This window comes from Choloepus didactylus, chromosome 2 (genome assembly GCF_015220235.1).
Source record: "Choloepus didactylus isolate mChoDid1 chromosome 2, mChoDid1.pri, whole genome shotgun sequence".
Classification (NCBI taxonomy): domain Eukaryota; kingdom Metazoa; phylum Chordata; class Mammalia; order Pilosa; family Megalonychidae; genus Choloepus; species Choloepus didactylus.
Window position 1 is genome coordinate 210,317,040 of NC_051308.1, and position 20,357 is coordinate 210,337,396.

Consider the following 20,357-nt stretch of genomic DNA (forward strand, 5'->3'; position numbering starts at 1 on the left):
ATAATTCAGGCTCCAAAAAGATGGAGGTCAAGTGGTTTCAGCATGCTTCTGCTATAGGAAGTCTGCAGGGGAAGCAAATTTGGGTGAAGACACTATCCCAGAGTAACACAAATTTCTGACAGCTTGAAGTTACCCAATTCTTCTATGGAGAATAAGCATTTCCTTCAGAATCTATCAAGTTGCAAAATCTTTTAAAACTGGATACTGGGCCTTAAAAAGCTTTGGCAAACATGCATTACTCTTACCAAATTCCCACTTCACAAGTGAAGGAGTCTGGTTTAATGATCAAGAACACAGCTGGTCTATGTTTGACTCCACCTTACCTCTCATGTTTTTTAGCCTATTTCCTCATTTCTAAAAATGAGAATTCTTCCTACCTCATATATGAGGTGGTTGTTAAGAATGAGTACTTGGCTGCTGTAATTATTATAAAGTTAGAAGCTGTAAGACATAGAAGCAGCACCGGACTCGAACAGGGAGTCAAGGATTGGCTGCAGGTCCACAGCTGCCATTTATTCATTCTGTGTTCTCAGGCGAATTATTTCTCTAGCCACTTCCCTAACCAAGTTTCTCCAGCTGTAAAACAAAGGAGCTAAATGACAACCAATTTTGCTTCTACCTCTGAAATTGTCATTTAACCAGAGATTTTAGCATACTGTGGGAAACTGACTTCATTCTCTTTAAACATGGGATCTTTATTTTATAGAATAGGAATCTTCTTATATATTGGTATTTGCTTAATCACATAATACACTACAGATTGACCTTAAAATCCTGATTGTTTCTTTTGTTGCCCTGTTAAACAAAATTAATAAAAATAAACAAGAAAAAAATCTATTAATGAGCTCCTCAATTCGTCCAAGATATTTTGATTTGAATAATGTATTTAAGTACCTACAACTCAATTATATTCCAGAGTAACATGTTGTAAAAGGTAACGGTTGAGAAGAAAGCAGGAAATACAAAACATTTGTTACTGCAAGCAATTTTAATACAAAAGTGTCTTGTTTTTAAACAGTTCATTGGTAGAGCTTCAATTTCTGCCTCAATTAAAACCAATTGAGATAATCACACAGCAACATGGTCGGAGCTGAAGAGGAACAGCAGCTAAAAAAACAGGAGCCCCAGACAGTCCCTCTTCATGGTCACTTGGTCAGTTGACTTTATTACACACAAAAAAAAGACGGAAGCAAATGGGACTCTGTAACAAATGTGCTGGTGAACTCCTTCAAAGGACAAGCAAATATTTGCCTTATGTCCAGATTTTCAGAATAGGCTCGTGGAATTCATTCCTCAGTTTGTGGGAAGTTGATCCACCATTTAAATAAATAGCAAAAAATGCAGATAAACAAATCTGTAATTCACACTACCACCAAGGAGATTCCCCATGCCAAGGGCTTGGGTCCCAGTGAGCACAGGAGCTACCGGTGGCTAGGCTGAATAGGAAGTTACAAACCAGGACTTTAAAAAACCCCAATGTTCTGACGTTTTCTGAACAGTTACATTTACCCCTGAATTCTAGCAGCTGTTTGCCTTTTAAACACCCAGTACTGAGACAGTATTCAAAGACAGTATTGCAATGAACTCCTTTTGCTGTATCGTGTGCAAATGTTACCTAGATGAGGTTCCCTCTTTTCAGCTAAAATTACACATTAAAAACAATGAAAAAAGCAGTTATAAGTGCCCTCCCCTCAATTCTTACTAACTGACGTGTCTGTGATTTACAAAAAAAAGAGTTCCTTAAACACTGCAGGATTCTTATTTTTTAATATAATTTATCTTGCTGAGATAGCAAGTCAAGTTTATAAAGAAGATGCATTTAGGAATAATCCTAAAAGATATATCAGGTTTACAACCCTGCACCACACAAAAACCCTATTTAGAGGCTTTTTCTTTTCTTTTTTTAATACACATCTTGCATCTTGACCTTTTCACACTTGTTTTTCTCAAATATTTCATTTCTGGGCCCTATTTGTTACAGGGTTACCAGGAGGCAAATTTTATCTACATAAATATTCACATGAGAATAGTAACTTACAAAAAGAAAAAAAAATAAGGCAGCTTCATAACACAATTATTCTTTTACACTTTTAACAATATAACTTCTCCCGTTCAGAATAAATATACACCCAATGTATGGAGCAGGATTCAAAGTGGACAGAGGCTTCGGGGACACTTGTACAGTGTTATCGCTTGGGGCCTGGAGTCCTGGGGGAGGCAGTGGTGGTCTTCTTAGACATGGTTGGGATTTTGGAAGGTTTGTTTAGCCCTCTCCTGGAGTTGCCCTGGCCTCCTGCGGCGCTACTTTCTGAAGTGTCTGAACAAGCAGATTGTGTCTCTAAAAGGTCAAAGTCAGAGGCATCACTTCCTCGCCGGCTGCTTGCTCGACTTCCGGCTCGACTCCCAGCCCGACTCCCTGGGCGACTGGCTGACTTTTTAGGGTCTGGAATTCAAGAATAAAGTGACAGACTTAATACAGATGACATGGAGTGGGAGAAAAAGTGATGAAACGCCAGGGTTCTGATTCTAATACCACCTGATATGCTGTGTGACTCTGAGCAGATCACAGCCTTTCTGGGCCCCAATTTCCTCATCTACACAGGAGTCACTAAAGCCTTTTCTGATTTTGTGATTCTACTTGAGAAACTTGCCTCCTGAGGATTGGAAACAATCTTCTATCAACTTACATGCCTCCAAAATGGATTCCAGTAGGGCTGCTCAACTGTGTTCGCCCACATAATTAGGTTCCTACTAATTGGGGTAATACCTGGGCAGACTGCGAATGGGGGTGAAATGACAGGAAAGAGAGTCAGGAAATGAAGCCACACTCCTACATTCCCATAGAGAACATCCTTGGGTGAACATATGCAATCTTTCTCTTTCTCAACTCACCAGCAGTGGTACTAGAAAAATTACTAACAAACTGCCAGCCCTAACACTGGACTGGCTTCTGAGGAAGGCCCCACTTCAGTAGGCCTTTTCTTCCCCTTACGTTCTTTCAAATATGATCATTTCTGATCAGGGACAGGTGATCTAACCTTGGCTGTGGAAGTATCTGCTCTCAGGAGGCAAGATTAAGAGTCAGTTGCAGGGATAGGAGAAAGAGTAAAGGCCATCAGAAAATCTGCAGGTGTCTCGCACTTATCATGCCCAAGTGTGATTCTCATTATTTGCTCCTTAGGAATGGGTTGCTTCTTCTGAGTTCATGGCCTGGCCATCCCCTCTCACCCCTAATACATAGGTAGTGGGGCAGGTACTTACCTGCCCGATTAGTTTTGGCACCTGTGGAGGCTGGGGAGGAACTATTACTGGTATCACCAGCAAGGGATGTTCGACTAGAATGAAAAGTTGGTGTTGGCCGTTTCAATTTGCTGCCTGTTGTTGCAATAACCTTAAAAAAATAAAAAGGTCATATTAACATGGTACAATCTTTGATAGAAATGAATTTTTAAAAGGTGTACTTCAGCCTCCCTATGTCTGAGTGATTGAAGAGCAAATTAAAGGTCCAGGAAAACAAAGATTTATTTTGAAAGTGTCCTAGTTTATGGGTTTTGATGATTCTCTAAATAAGTATTTCATGTTCCAATTTAAAATTCAAAATGTCTTCTAATACCCTTTACCTTATCAACAGATACCCACTAAAAATGGGGGGGGGTTATAATTGTTATAGTAAACAGAAAAATGGTGTATGAATAAATAATAATTTAAAAAATGCTAAATATCAAAGTTCTGGGGTTAGATACTTGAAATACGATGTCCAGCCCCAAATATTTAATTTGGAGACACAAATACTACTCTGATATCTATCACTAAGTAAGTGCAGTAACTTCAAGTTAAAATCTTTCAGTCTGTTTCCTTGTTTGTAAAATGCAGATAAAATTACTTGTTCTTGTGGATCAAACAAATTATTATGAGAAGTACAAGAGAGAGGGACCGTGGTATTGGGAGCAAGGCTTCTGAATGTAGAACCAGAGATTTGGCTGAGTCTGAGCTCTGTGACCTACTAAAGTTCACATTTGTGTCTTTACTTCCCCCTCTTCCCCGCCTATTTGAAAGCAGCAGTTCACTTGTAGGCATTGGCTTCTTGTGCCTCCCGGTTTCTCTGGTTGACGCTTTACGTGAACACAATACTGTCTTTTGAGGAACCAGGGATAAATCCTGCCTCTCTCACCTCATCTCCTACCATCCTCCCTTCTTGCTGCTCTGTCTCTCCAGATGGCCTCCTAGCTGCTCCCTCTGCCTGGATCCCCGCACCCCCATATCTACGTGGCTTACTCTCTCATTTTCTTTAGGTGACTCTGCTGAAATGACCAGATCAGAGAGGTCTTGCCCCACTAGGAAATCTAAAATAATGGTTTGTAGCTTTCTATTCTTTTCCCCTGCTTCAGTTTTCTGCATAGAACTTATTGCCACCTGATGTATAATATCCTTATTTGTTGTCTGCTTGTCCCACATTAAAGTATAAACTCCCTAAGAGCAGGAACTGTCTTTGTTCACTATCACATCCTCAGCACCTACAATGTCTGGTATAGAAGAGGTGTGCCAAGAACCAAACCAACAAAAGAAAAACAAGAAGCCCACCTTTCTGAATGACTAGATGATGTGGAGAAGCACCTATTACACTGGAGAAGCGCTGGATAGATGCACATGACTATTGTCGCTCTTGGTAGGAACTGCATTTCCTATTCGAGAGCTTTTTTTTTTAAGATAGTAGTAGACTTAATTTGGAGAAGTATTTTCAATATCACTCATGCAACAGTGTGCTGTCTTAATTTTTGTTTGAAATCAATTGTGTAAATTGTTTTCCAAGACCTTTATGATGTTTATATAAACAGAAGAGTAAATAAAGCAACGCATCTCATATTTCTTGTATTCCTTTAATTTACAAAGAAAAAGCAAAAGCGACAGAAAGTGATTAACATTCAAGCACAAACCCTCCTGGCCCACACAGGAGGAAGAGCACCAGTTTCAGAAGTGATGGTCTGTGAGCATGGCGGCAGGGAGACTGCAGCCAGAGACCCTGAGCCAGGATTCCGTGACAGGACATGACCTGGTTGCAGAACACCAGTAAGTAAGGAAAATGGGACCTCAAAGCGAAATAAAACAATAAGACAAAACAAAAAAGTCTTATCTGTCAAAATTATAAGAGAATTTGCAATTCATAATTAAAATTTTAGAATTTTTGAGACTTTCATGAAACTGGAGTCGTTAAAGAAGATGAAAAGCAAGATAAGCAGGTTGAGTCTTGGGGTTTTAGTGGCAGTAGGTTTCTGGATCATGTTCTAAATCAGATATATTTCTCAAGTGGAGTTTAAGCTTGGAGCAGGATGAATCCCAAAGCAGCAGTTCACTTGTAGGCATTGGCTTCTTGTGCCTCCTGGTTTCTCTGGTTGACGCTTTACGTGAACACAGGAAATACTGTCTTTTGAGGAACAAGAACCCAATGTTTCCCAGAAGGAGCTAGACTGCAAACCGTGCTGCTATCAGACAATCCTGACAGACATTTCCGAAACACTGCTCTTCCAAAAGGGTTGATGCGTTTTAATGACTGCACATGAACACGCTTAATTGCTGGGAGGTGGATTCAAATCAAGGCTAAAGAAACCCAAGTGCCTAGACAAAGAAATTCAGAAGCTAACATCTGAGCTCCAGAGCAGTGTTCACAACATTGTGCTTGGCTGAAGTAGGCAGCACCCACTCCTGGGACTGGTGTGGTGATATCAACCACCCTGGCGATGTCTCAGAGTGGGGGTGCCAATCACTCTTCTTTTCAAAGCAAAGACAGAACACTGGTGAACATGCACTGTAGTTGAATTTCAAGTGTTAATAACTCGTCTGTTTATCTGACATTTGAAGACTCCAAGAGGCCTGATTATAAACGAAATTAATAAATAAGTCACCAGGAATGACCACTGCTTATCATTCTGAACAATGATAAAGACTTATAAAGTTGTTAAACAATCCAGTTTTAGGCCTGTCTTATTTATCTCTTATTTTGGTGAATCCGAGTTAGAAACCCCTGAAAAACACCTGACTAGATGAATCAGCTGTGACAGCAAGCACCATAAAGATGGAAAAGAGCACGGCCTGGTGTCAGAATAATAGCTGGTCAAGTTCTTGGCATTAGCAAGGGGCTCATCTTTATTGTGTCCTTAGTCAGCAAAGCCATACTCTACCTCGGGGCTGGACAGCTGGAGATCAGGATAATGGCTGTCCCTGACAGGGGTGCCAGCTTTACTGTTTACCAACCAGGGTTTGTCATAACAGCGAGAGAACTGAAGTGGAGTCTGTGAAATGGAAATCCAAAGGGAAGGATGGGAACAATTGAAAATGGAACAGAAAGGAAGGAAATTTGGAACAGAAAAATAAAAAGAAAACACTGAATTAAAAAAAAAAAAAAAACAGAAAACAAAATAAAATGCTCAACAGTCCAAAGGGATGAAAGGGAACAACTAGGCACAAAGGCAGTAGCATTCATCATACATGTTCCAGGGTAATCTTATCTGTTAACTCCAGCTGCAAAGAGAGAGCTTGGATTTTCAAAATTAGTAACTAAGATGGGCTCACCAAACTGGAAATATGTGAAAAGAGACATCTGTGACTTTAAGCAGCCTGAATATACATTTTAATAATGTCCTTTGGAATCTTCTTGGAAGGTCACATATCTGTATACTGCTAACGTCTGGTCAGGCCTTGGTCTAGGCATAGCTTGGTCTGCATGTCTTCAAGTTCCTCTTCTCACTAGAGCCTTTCAGAGGTACCCTGAACAATGGACAGACTGCTCTCCAAAGATGTGCCTCGGGGAAGAAAGTCGCGACGGATGCCAGTACTTACCTTGGTGCCACTAGCTGGGGTAGCTGGAGAAGATGGCATGGAAGTACAGCTGTGGTTACTCTGACTAGCGCTTGAGCTGGAGCGGGTAGGAGAAGCTGCCCGGGAAGATGGTTTGGACCTTCGACCCCGTGATCGGAAAGGGGTCATTCCCTGGGATGCCCCCTCAGGTAGGATGAATTTCTCTCTAAGTTCGAGGTTAGTTCTACCTCGCGCTAAAAAGGGAATAAATACATATATACAATGTCAGTTAAACTTGAAAAATATATCTTCGATGGTCATACAGCTGCTTGACCCCATAATAACAGTTATATAAGTTATAGGCTTAGTAACATCTGTGGATTCTTTAAAAATAGAGATAAATTCAGCCTTGTCATGATTTTTACCCACAGCAGACACAGTAACTAAGCTCCTTGGTTTGCTTTAAGTAAGTCTTTGTGTGAAGGTTTTTAATGAAGAACTCCTTCTTTGTGTACAAAGTACCATCCCATTCTGTTGTCATGCTCTTGCTTTGCTACTGTTCCCTGAGGTAAGCACACTGTAGTTGATCAAGGTAAAGCAGATGCAGCAGTTCACAAACCTCTGAATTTACACCCCTCTTTTCTCTCTCATAGTACATGTGTACTTTTTGCTCAACTTTCGCAGGATATGTGGTAATGCAATAATGGAGAAAAACAGATCATTGAAATTGACATTATCCAACCTCTTCAATTTGAGTTCAGTCATTAACAATCCTAAAGAAAGTTGTCCAGGAATTCAGGACAGTAAAAAGACCAGAGTAGAATTATTAAGAAGTAAACAAGTGAGCAGAGAGAGAGGGGGAGAAAGACCAAGACCATGCAAAAAACTTTCCAATTAAGTAAAAAACTGCAAGAAGTAAGAAGCTTGAAGATACAACTACAAGTAGGAGAGAAACATCAAGGTGGAAAGAATATGGAGAGCATACTGGAGGTCAATAGGTGCCATCCCATTGCTTTCTGAAACTATCAAGACCAGAACATAATTTGGGTTCAGTCAGAAGATACCACATACAGGCAACACAAATATTAAAAGTGAAAGACACTATTAATTTAAAAGAAACAATTCCTTCTGGAATATGTCCTTTCCTAAGATTCTTTCTCATCAAAGATGACATCCTGCAATAACCCTCTAGCTCCTTACCCATCCTAAAATATTCACTTTTTAGAATGTACTAACAGATAGATCTAAATAAATGGGATTGCTGGGGAAGCTCAGGAAGAAGAGAACAATATGAATAAAATATTTGTCTTTCCTTTCCATATTAGTTTTATTTTAGCCAGAGACCACAAATTTAGAAGATTTCAGGTAATTGTGTCCACTTTCTCTTCTACCCTACCTATTTGTCCTTAAGGAATTAGAGGAATCTTGGTAGAAGCAGATTTTAAATCAGTTGTACATGGTATCCAAGGACAGTGGTACCAAATTCTTAAATCAAATCCAAAGTCTTCTGAAAATATAATGTTGATGTAACATACCAAACTATCAAGTTAAGAGAGCTAACTTGGATATCAAAACCCAAGTTCCAGTCCAGGCTCTGAAACTGTCTGGAATCCTTCCTGCTCTTGGTCTGTTTCCTCAGACTCCCCAGAGGCAGTCAAACCGACTGGGATCTAAGAGATCCTCCAGTCCTGATGGTCCCTAAAAGACTACACTGTTTCCTTCCAAGATCCTTCTTCCTCAGGTCCCAACAGAGCATGTCCCCCAAGGTTCATTCCTTGGCTCTGTTCTCTACTCATCCATTCTCCAGACTTCAAGACTTTCCTCTGAGTCTTCACTAATGAGCCTTTAAGAGAATTTCCTTCAGCACTAACTACAGCACTTAACTGGATTTGGACACCCCAAAAGAATAACCTTTGGTCCTAAGCCGTAAAGAATTTTAGATATATGTGGTAAACCTAGTAAACATTTAATAGTTCACTTCCGGGCAAACTCCATCAGAAAAAAGGCAAACAGAGTAATACAAGAAAGAAGAATTTGAAACACCATCTCAGATGAGAGCAGTGACATTCAGAATGTTTAAAAGTGGGCCATCTGTAATAATATAATGATAATATCAGGTTTCCCATGCACTGTACAATTTACAAAGCATTACCACATGCAACATTGTACTTGACTGTCATCAGCAGGCCAGTCAGCATCCCTATTTTACAAAGGACTCACAGAGGTGATGTGCTGGGTTTAGAACGATGTCTTCCAGCTTAGCTGTTCACTTCAGCCAAGCTCTTTGCATTATCTATCACCTATAACTAGCTGTCTCCACTTTTGACCTCATCCCAGTCAAGCTTCTATCACTATCCCCGCCCCTGAAATTACTCTCTAGCAAACGTCACCTTATGACTAAACTGCTAAACCAAGGAATACTAGTCTTCATCCCACCTGATCTCATGACTTCGGATGGCAGTTCAGTCTGTTGATTCGACTTTCTAAATGCCTCTGGATCCCTCTGTGCTTTTCCACTTCGCCCTTACACGTTTGTGTTTTATGTAGCATCTCCTCTGCCTGGCTGTAACAAACTTTTAACTGGTCTCCTTGTTTATCACCTTATGCCTCACCTCTCCCTAGCTCCTAATTTCCCAGAACTGAATTTCTAAATAAAAATCTGGTATTTCTAAACAGCTCAGAATCCTTCTATGGCCTTTTATTGCTTACAGCAGAATTTCCCAAACCAAGGTTTGTGAGGTGTTTCTTACAAAAGGGGCTAGTGAACACTGGACTCTCTAATTTTCCCATTTGGGAGAGCTCCAAGCCCATTAGCATTCTGTTGCACTGAGCAGTCCTGAGTCTCCTTGGGGCCAGGAGGTGCTGGCTGTATGACAGAGTGCCCAGCACTATGTGGTTTGGCATCCATTGCCTGGTCCCTGCTGACCCTTCTCCACAGGCTTGTCTGGTCACTAACCTCGTACATGGCTCCAGTCACACAGGACCACTTGTGGATCCCCCCACCTGTCCTGCTGTTGGCATTCTATTCATATGAATATGTGGTTTCCTTGACTGACAATGTCCAAACCCCCCTTGCCTGCCCGGTCACAAATACTTCTCTTTAAGCTGCAGCCAAAGCAACACTGAAGTGCTTTTCCTTGATGCCCCTTCACTGTCACAGATAGACTGATCTTGTTCCCTCCCCCTCGCTCTCCCAACTCACTCATTATCTCCAACTCAAGGGCATTTATTTATTCATGTGTTTGCTCCTACCACTAGGCTGTGAACTTCTCAAGGCAGGTATTATCTTAAATTTCTTTTGGATCTCAGTACCAAGCTTACAGTTAGGGTTTCAATAAAAATTTACTAGCCTCTGAAAATGAAATAGATTGCTCAACAATTTTGAGGGATGACTCTCATGACCTTTATGAATCCTTCAATTAAGAAGTGTTCATTATTGCACAGGGGCCAAAGAGCAGAAGCACGAAGCTGTGTGGGGTCGGTAGCCAGCAAGGCTCACTCTCTACCTGTATTTCCATTGTACTTTCCACTTTTACTGTTTTTTGAAATCTTCAATAATAACCTGGTATGGGTAGAGGTAAGAACTGGTAGCCTTAAACCACTTTCATAGAAAAGGAACACAAACCCTCCAAACCAACACCTAGTGGCTTCTGCACACCAGCCACAAATGCAAATCCATGAATTTTCACTGATGAAACCACAAAGGTTAAATTCATGACTGCTGAGACCTACTGTATTTAGAATATGAAAAGAAATAGCAATTTAAAACAGAAGAAAGTATTCCATAAGAGAGATTCTACGGGAATGAGCCTCTAGGGATGAACTGGGAAATTCCAGTTCATGTTCTCAAGGTATGCTTACGTGTCATAAGAATGCAAATAAACATCATGAGACAGTTCCTGTTTTCATGGGGAACCTCCAGCCAATGGGTCAGTTCACTTCCTGAGGTGGCATTTCACTGGCTACAGAAGCTATGACAATTAATATTTCCCTATCTCTATCCCTCCAGGCTGCCCAAACCATGGCACAGACACACAGTACGAGCTGTTAAAGCAACGTGAGACTGTAAACAGTGGTTATCCAGCTCCTACACACTTTCATGAAAACTGATTTAGAAGGATTCAATTCATGGAAAAGCAGGGTATCATATAACGGTTCATTTTAATTGAGGTCTAGCCCAGACAAGATAGAGCAGATAATTTAGTCCTTAGATGGTCTCCCGCCCCCGCCTTTTAATTTCTTCCTTCTCACTGTATTTTTCATTTTCTTGGACTCTATACCCTTATGCTCATAATATTAAAATTGCCAGATTTCTAGTGTTCTCATCACTAGAGGACAACAAATGATTTATTTATCCTAAGGCATATCTAACTAATGTTATCTTAATATGCTACAATTCCCATGGGAATCTGCACTTCAAAGAAAATATTTGAAGATGCATGGCAAAGAAATGATTCTCTATAGGGAAATTTTTAGGTACATATTATTTGGAAGAAATGAAAACTGTTTTTTTTTTTCCCCCAGAAATTTACTTAAAGCATTCAATTTTCAAAATTAAAAAGGACTTAAGGAGGCAATTAATTATCTTTACTTTCTAAGGAGCCAGAGAAGGCTGAAAACAGTTAAACAGTTGGAAGCTGTGAACTGATTTTTGAGGTAGTTCCAAAGGTAAAAAGTAAACATTTCTCTCAAAATAGAAGGGAAAACCAAATTCTGTTTGAGTAAAGGTTAAGAGCAACTGAATTTAGTAATAGAAGTATATTTAGTATTTATGCTGCTTCAAAAATTTCCCTAACATTGGTTATTATATAACTCTAAAGTTAAAAGAGAAAATTCCCAGTAAATTTTGACTATGCTGATAGAATTTTCCACTCACAATTCTTTCCACTGGGGGAAGCTCAATTTCCCAACTTAGAGGTCCATTCCCTGGAAGTAATTATCTTAAATAGAAGTCTTCAACCAGAGAGTCCATCATTTTCTAAGGGACTTATGCTGGCCACGCAATACTTGCTGGAACAGGAAAGTTAGTTAAAATTCAGTTCTAAGCTAAACTGGGCCCTTTAAATCTTCATAAATGAAGTTTTCCAGATCTTCACCTATTTGGGGAAACTAATATGTCTAATGTTAACAAACATATGCAGGGCCCTGGGTACAGGTAACCCATTCTTTAGACAGGGACATTGCTGTTATGTCTGTCCATATGTGTTCCTTTGCCTTGGATGCAATCAGAAATCAAAATCTCCAATTTTGACAGTACCAGATTGTACAGTTATCCCTTCCACATTGCAGGGGTTAGGGGCACAGCACCCAAGTGATATGGAAAATCTGTGTAAAAAATTTTTTTTCCAGGATTTCAGGAAACTCCCTAGCTGCCTCTTGATCAGCAGATGCTGCCTCTTCCATTACTTTTACATTGTGTAATTTACATACATATTTTATGCACTTCTGACATTTGAAACTTTTTTCTGTGTTGTCTGCTGGCCTTCACATGTCACCTGTGGCTTCCACAAAACTTTCCCAAAATTTCCATTTAATTTTTTTTGCCAAGCCGTGATATATCAAAACCACGATGGAAAAAGTCATGATGTGGAAGGGATAACTTACTATATTACTGGCAAACATACCTAGTGGAATATTTTCAGTTTTTACGTTTGGTTAAAGCAATGTGTAGTTTAAGATACATTTCATTGTTTTAAACAGCTGTGTAAAAAGAGATGACAAATCAGAGCACATATCAATATTACAGCCTTGTCATAAATTTTGTATTATCCTCAGTATAATATTCTCCAAAGTCCAGTGACCCAAAGAAATGCAACACAAATGAATAAAAAATTTATCCTAAGCAGTGCTGCCAGAAGATACATTAATCCTCACAGAAACTAGAGAGATTCCAGTAACTTCTTTCTCTTTTCATACCCTTCCAAGTCACTTATTACAATCCATCCCAGCCTTCCTGGCAGTATTTTTTTTATTTGATTAGAATTAGCTCACCCAATCTATCATTGGTAGAGTTAGATCTAAGACTGGTGGAGAGGTTCCCTACTCCACAAGATAATTATTGAGCTCCAGGAAGGCACCACTTGAGAGGCACAGACGAAAACCTTACCTTGTTTGCTGCAATCAAGGATGCTGAGAAATTCTACTACATTACATAGAAAATAGCTACTAGATGGCCCTCCCAAATTAGAGGTTCCAAATTTTCAGATTTTAAGATAAGGACAAAACAAGCAGTGTTCTCCTTGGCCAGCACTGTAATTACTACAGAGAAAGCAAGTAGGGCAGGCAGCAAATAAACAGGCAACCAAGGATTCCAAAATGCCACATGCAATATCTCGTTTGGTCCAATACATACATAATAGAAAAAATAAAACCTTCTTAATAAATTTGGAAAGGAGAAATATTGTTTTACTGAGTTAGATTAAAATGATATAATCTGTTCCTCATTTTAAACAAAGAAACATTTAAATTAAGGAAATTGGTTTACAATATAATTAAATTCTAAAACTGATGATACTTTTCCAAGTTTTTATCAGAAAAGATATTTACAAAGTTAAGTATTTTTTTAAAAGGGAATTTCTAATGGAAATTATTATTGCTTAGGTTTCATTCTGGTTTACTGGAATAAATTCAGAATGAATTCAGGTAAGAGGAACCATTTCTGGGTATATCTGAATTTATATGAGAACTGTACCCTTGAGTACTGTGCTCTCCAAATAGGATTCTGAACTGCTTCCAAAGAAGTTATATAATTGTATTGTATACATTTTATTCTGCTGGATTTATAAATAAGCCTTAATAATTATGTAGGCTGGACCATAATACACATACAAAAAAGGGTGATGGTGGGTACGTTAGCCTGAGACACAGCACGGTGGTTAGAAGCACAAACTCTGAGCCACCTTGCCCTGGATTTGAATCCTGCCTCTGCTATTTACTAGATGTCTATCTTTGGGCAAGTTATTTAACTTCTCTATGCCTCAATTTCCTATTCCTGCACAATGGAGATAATTATAGTATCTATACCTCATGGGATGGTTATGAGGCATAAATGTGTTATTGTGAAGTGCTTACATAGTTTGTGGTACAAAGTATTTGTTAAACAGAAACTCAGAACAAATTCCATGGGTACTGTCTCAAAAAGGGTATGCCCTGTCAACTTCTGGCAGTTAGAAAAAAGCTATGGTTTGACTATTTCAAAGCATTCCTTAACAGAAGCAGATGTCACAGAGCCAAGAGGTGTTACAGTTTAAAAGCAAAGCCATTCTCAATGGGCTAGGGACAAAGCTTAAAAGCCAACCTATGGGAGACTGACTGGAAATCGAAGAGCTGGAATCAGAGCGCTTTATTTTACTTCCAGGATGGTGAACTAGAATAAAAAATATATAAACACAAAGAAAGAAAGACAGAGCAGGATATGCAGAAACTAGTCAAGAAAAAGAAAAACTAGCAGACAGTCGGGGAGCCTGCTTTACCCACATGCAGCTCTGCTAACAGGAAAAAGTAAAAGATTTAGTTGAAGAGGATTTAGCAAATGGAATTTCTTTGATACTTCCTCTCCTTGTTGCAGACCACAAATGCCTCTACCTACAGGTGACATCACTCAGGCTTACGGTAAATTTGTAATTTTCTTTCACCTTTGGGCTGGTGCGCCAGCCTTTTCATGTTTAGAAGACAGACACCTCATGGTCTTGCTTAGGTGATCATCCATCTTACAGGTGTCTGGGCTCACTGCTAAGTGTCCTCTGTCCACCCTCCTGGTGAAGGGGGCTCACCAGTTCTTCCCTGCAAGGGAGGGGCCCAACATCCTCCCCGAGTTTGGTCACAGCAATTACAGGCAAAGCACCCTGAAGGGGAAACTCAAAGGGCTTCATCAGAGTCCTTTCTAGGCCAATACTGATTTAATATTACAAACTGAATATTCAGATAACACCCAAAAATTCTCAATTCTAATTACTGCACTGTAAACCATGTCTCCCCTGACAGCATCAACCTCTCCTGCCTTTTCTCCCTGGTCTACTCTGGCACAACCCAAGTTCTAATCTGTGTGGGATGAGACCCGGGCAGCTTAGACCCCACCATCAACATGAAAAATCAATGGTGTAGTTATCCCTAACACGTAATTCATGCTCAGAATGGTTCCTTACCTCGGCAGGGATCATTTTTCACTAAAAATTCATCCAAGGCCATCCATCCTCCACCAACGCGGACCATAACTGTGCTGCGCAGAATACGGACCAGCCGCAACTGCTGCGAATCCCCAAACTGCAGAATCAATGGGAAATGTAATTAATAAGTAAGTAGTAAGCTTAAAGCAAGCCTACACTTTCTTTCCAAAGCAGACTGTATTCAGACAAGAATAATAATTTGAAAATTTGGGCAAATTCTAAAATCTCACTATTTTGTATTTTTACATTTTTCACAAAGGAATTTTAAAAACAGAAAAGCAGACATATTCAGATAAAGACCAGGGTCTTGATATAGGGATAAAGGTAATTTTGTATGGTTACACACCCAGCCCCTGTACCAAAAAAAAGGGGGGGGGGGATTAGACAAAATATGAACTCACTTTGTTTCCTTTCTGTTCAAATTAATACCCTATATTCTTTTTTACATCTTTTTTAAAAATAAAAACTAAAGTCAATATAAAGGGGATGACAACTTCTGAATACAGTGTGCTCAAACGTTAAATGGATAACAGCAAATACTACTCCAAGCCTTAAGGAAACCCTTGCAAAGCATTATCACAAGCTTAGAAGGAAATTTGATTTTGAGTATCAGGTCTTCAGAAATAAACCCCAAGTATTCTCCAATTGTGGAATCACCAGCAGAAAAAGTGCTTCAGCTGAACAAGTGATTAGATACTATTTATACTGAAATTTAGTCAAAGAAATTATAAATTTAATGTATCAGATGCTAATTATTAATAGTATTCAAAAAGTTATTTTGGAATGTTAAAAACAGGAATGGCCTTGTTGTTTCTTTTTCCTTTGTTTTTTGCCTAACATTGCTACTTCTCAGTTTTGTCTTAACATTTGGAGTTTCCCACTGCACAAGTTACTCTCTTCCCAAAACGAAGAGGCAACCAAAGAGAAGCATGCTGCAGTTACAAAACAAAAATCAAGTATTTGGTTGGAGAAATGGAATTCCTAAAATTACTTTAATTCCATGAGAATGTTCCTGGGAGATGGGGGAGAAGGGGACTGTAATCAATTAGGATTTTCAAAGTTATAAAGGGGAAGCATACCTTCGAAACAAGGCACAAAAATTAAAAACGCCAGAAAGGACATTTGAGAAGGACCTCTCTCAAAATTAATAACTAACCTCCATCAAAAATTAATATATCTGTGGTAATTTTCTGTATTACTTGACTGCACTGACTCACACGCACTGTTTGTATAGGTAAGTTATTTGAAAAAAAATTGTTCCCCTCCATGGCCCTTTACTTTTGAAAATAAAAATAGTCCTATACCTTTCATCTCATACAGTTTTCAAATTTTTATATAAAGTGACTATACCAACAGCATGGTATAGTAGAAAGGGCACTAAAGTGGGAACCCCAAGATGTGAGGGAATAAATGTCCTGTCCTGAGAAGGAAGCTGCTCCTTTGGCCTCTGTGGAGCCTCCCCTGGAATGGAGGATTCTATCAGAACTAAGAGTAGAGATGGCCTGAGTAGTATATAGAGCTTTCTCTGGAAGGGTGAGGAAAGGAAGGGAATTAGCACCTATATATCCACCAGAGTGAATCAGGAAGGAACCCTGGGTGGGACACACTTAATCTTAGATTGTACATTCTGGGCCCTATAATATACCTGTCAGCCTTTAGAATTACTTTTGTTATTTCCACCACCCCCCAAAAAAAAAAAAATTTCTTTTTTTAACTAAAGTTCTCTTTGAAAGGTTCTAACTTGTTTCTGCAGAGCTATGGAAAAAAGGTATGACCCAAACCAGCAGCCAGAATAGCTGGGGAAGTTGAGGCCAGAGGGATGAGTGATGGAATGGGTTAAGGCAGCTCTAAAAATGGGAACTTGGGAAAACCTGGCAGACCTGGGTTGTCAGGCAAAGAACACAGAACTAGTGTCACTGGGGCAAAGTAACTACTGCTTCCTTCTCTTAAAGGGAAAATCTCTTACAGGGACCCGCATTCTTGTAACTACAGGCACGTGATTCTTGAGGACTCAGGTGCCTCGGATATAAAATGAACCTCATAATTCTGTTCCCAGTGTTGAACGAACTCATTCGACTCTTTCCTGGTCAATGGAGCAGTAGGGGAGGATGCCTGTACCACGTGACAGGTCCCCTAGTATGGCCACGCAGTCACCAGCAAACAGGTACACACCTGTTAGGTACTACCGGGCACTCTGATGCAATGATTTACTTAGAGCCAGTTTGACTGTCCTTGTCTTCAGTTTTTGCTTATCCTATTTTTCCCACTGATCCAGAACATTACTGTAGTTAGTGATTACTGTAGTGCCTGGAACTTATCTTTAATTGAGGGCTTCAAATCAATTCTTAGTGTTATTAATTTCATATCACAGAGACAGATTTTATCCATGCAACTTCCTTCCATCTGAAGACACAGGACCCCAGAGCCCTCAGAAAGATATCAACGGTTAAATTTACCAAGTGGAGTCAAAACCATCCCATCATTTTTGCAAGTCTTTAATTTGATCCTATTAGATTTTGGTTGGCTGGTCATAATTGGCAAACTTGAAGCTATGGCCAATTATGATGTTCCCACTAAACTTTTCAAGTAACTTATAATTAGAAAGTACAATGTAGGTGTAAGTAACTATGAATGTTAAAAGGGTATTTAGAAAGACTGAGTACTTAAGGGCCCCAAGACTTTTTCATTTAGTGTAGATTAAAAAATTTGTTAACTGTCAAAAAACTGATATAAATCTGGTAGTCTTCCAACACTGAAGTACAAGACTAGGTTATTTTTAGAAATGGAATGGACTGATACCATAGCCTCAATTTCCCCAAACTGTATCAATTATAACTTACTCCAGAATAATATCAGTCTTAGCTTATCAAATTTTGAATGAAATTTTTACCTCCTTTAAAAAAACTATATTTATATCCTCTTGCTGTTGAGACAGCTTTGCTATACTGGTCCTTTTAGCAGTTTCTCCACTTGGTAAAACAACCAGATGTGACCCAGGCATGCTTTAGATTATGTCCTCTCCCCATAGCAAACAACAGGCAGCATTAACCACACAGACCATTTCCACTGGGGAAAGAGAATGTTGCAAGGCACACTGTACCTGATTGCCGAGGAAGAACTATAGACAGTAAGAGTAAAGGATGGAAGAAAAAAAAAAAGAGAACATTTTGTCAAATTAACACTAAGGTATGAAAATTGTTACCAGCTTCAAGCAATCGCACACATTGACCATATCCTTACCATGTTCCTGCTACAGGGATGTGGGTTTTACAAGTTAAGGCAATCTACTTTTCTAACTTTTCTACTATATGTTATTCTTGTTAACTCATTTGTCTCTTGGTGAATTAAAAAACAAGAAAACAAAATCTAACGAGCAAAGAATAAGATTATTTGGAGCTTTATTAACTAAACACACAGGGTTGGATTCAAGGCAGTGACCCAGACACTCCCCAGCGAATAGCAACTTGGTGTGGTTTTGGTGAACTTTGAGGACTTTTTGCTGTACTAACAGAATCTGGATTTTCCTGTGTTTCTTAACTTAGCGCACATAACTGCATCCGACATGGCCACCTAAATCCTCTTTGCCAATCTTTTTTTCCTTAGGACTTTAGAGAATACTGACAGGCTGTTGAATATGCTTTAGGAGCCCTATTTCAGATATTTTCAATACTCTGACTTTGGTCTCAAAAGATGCTAAAACACCACTGAGTCTGGTGTCTCCCCACAGCATCTAGGCTCCATTTGTAGTCCAACTCAGAACATTCAGAGTGACTACTGGGGCCTTGATACAGTTCCTCCAGTCCTCTCTGAGCTTCCAATGGTAACTATTTTCTTATCTTACAGTAAAGGTGTCTTCATCTCCCCAAACACTTTGGTAAGCAGTAGAGAAGGGGCTCTGAATTGTTTTTTCTTAATCTCAGAACTGAAGTACAAGCTACTATCTACCTAGATATGGCACTATTTTTCAGATGGAATGATGCAGGGCACTAAACTTAGTCCAACAGGACACCTAACATTTGACGCCTGCAGAGATGAGGGCCAGAGAGTGAACACATTTCAAGTCCCATGGGCTCTGGTCCTCCACGTATCAGTAGCCACAAAGTGGGATCATCCAATCTGCTGTGTGTCAGGTTGATTTCACCTATAAGAGGCACACATGAAGAAACCACCACAAAGGACTGGTTTTCTTTCCTTACCCGGTATTTATTCTCTCCAATCTGCTCCACCTGAAATCTTTTTGCACACTTGCACTGAGCCACTTGTCTTGTGACCTATTAGTTATAAACAAGAAAAGTGTGAAAGGAACAACACTTACTTTCCAAAGAATTAAAGTTTTTACATGCAGAGAAGCTATACATTACTAATTTTTTAAAGACATTTTAGGCTTTTTGATACATGTATTTATCTTCTATTATGAATTAATACATGTTGCTCCTATTCAGATAATTGAGACACTGAGAGAGAAAGCCAGAGTACAAATTAAATTCTCAAGTAACCATAAAACATTCTTCCATCCGCTTCCAAATTCCTTCAAAGGAAACATGCTAATAAGCATGCATCAAAATCAACTGACTAATAAAGTAAGCTATGAACTCATTTGAATTTCAATCTATGAGACTGAAATTCCCCGGAAGCTGCCCTGTGTGTTTCAGGACCTCTCCCAATACTCGCCCTGCTGCTGTCTCTCCCTTCCCAGGATCTGCCATCAATGGATCTTGTGATTTCTACATGCTACTAATAAATTTGCTGTTTTCAATGTGATAGTTTTTAACTAGGCAGAAAGTTTAACGGGCACACACCATCTTAAACATTTACTTTAATTTAACCCCTGAAACACTAAGTAGAAGACCACTCCCCTGAATTCTAATGTAGGATGTGGAGAAATAGGAACACGCATTCCTTGCTCGTGGTAATGTAAAATGGTAGAGCCACTGTGGAAGACAGTTTGGCGGTTCTTCAGGAAGCTAAGTACAGAACTATCATATGACCCAGCAATTCATTACTAGGTATATACCCCAAAGAGTTGAAAGCATGGATGAAAACATATTTGCATACTGACATTCATAGCAGCATTATTCACAATTGCCAAAAGATGGAAGCAATCCAAGTTTCCATCCAATGGATAAAAAATGGATAAATAAAATGTGGTATATACATAGAAAGGAATATTACTCAGTCATAAAAAGGAATGAAGTCCTGATACATGTGACAGTGTGGATGAACCTTGAGGATATCATGTTGAGTGGAATGAGCCAGACACAAAAGGACAAATATTGTATAATCTCATACAAATACTGTTTGATTTGAAACAATCAGAATAAGCAAACTCACAGAGTCACAATCTAGAATACAGGTTGCCAGGGGATAGGGTGGGGATAGGGAATGGGGAATGGGAAGTTA

The 20,357-nt window shown here is 39.3% G+C and overlaps 1 protein-coding gene across 24 annotated transcripts in view; it reads right to left on the reverse strand.

Moving 5' to 3' along the window:
* Positions 1-969: 969 nt before the first annotated feature.
* MACF1 (microtubule actin crosslinking factor 1) overlaps positions 970-20,357 on the reverse strand; it is a 356,335-nt gene continuing 336,947 nt past the window's right edge. For 13 of the 24 annotated variants that reach the window (XM_037827638.1, XM_037827637.1, XM_037827626.1 and 10 more), the window contains 7 exons: positions 19,154-19,228; positions 18,058-18,075; positions 14,937-15,054; positions 6,835-7,046; positions 6,177-6,287; positions 3,262-3,391; positions 970-2,443 (listed from right to left, as the gene is read on the reverse strand). In XM_037827638.1, coding sequence (XP_037683566.1) covers positions 2,187-2,443; positions 3,262-3,391; positions 6,177-6,287; positions 6,835-7,046; positions 14,937-15,054; positions 18,058-18,075; positions 19,154-19,228 — 921 coding nt within the window. In that variant the 3' untranslated portion in view covers positions 970-2,186. The remainder of the gene's footprint in view (positions 2,444-3,261; positions 3,392-6,176; positions 6,288-6,834; positions 7,047-14,936; positions 15,055-18,057; positions 18,076-19,153; positions 19,229-20,357) is intronic. The other 11 variants (XM_037827644.1, XM_037827642.1, XM_037827641.1 and 8 more) reach the window with 4 other exon arrangements.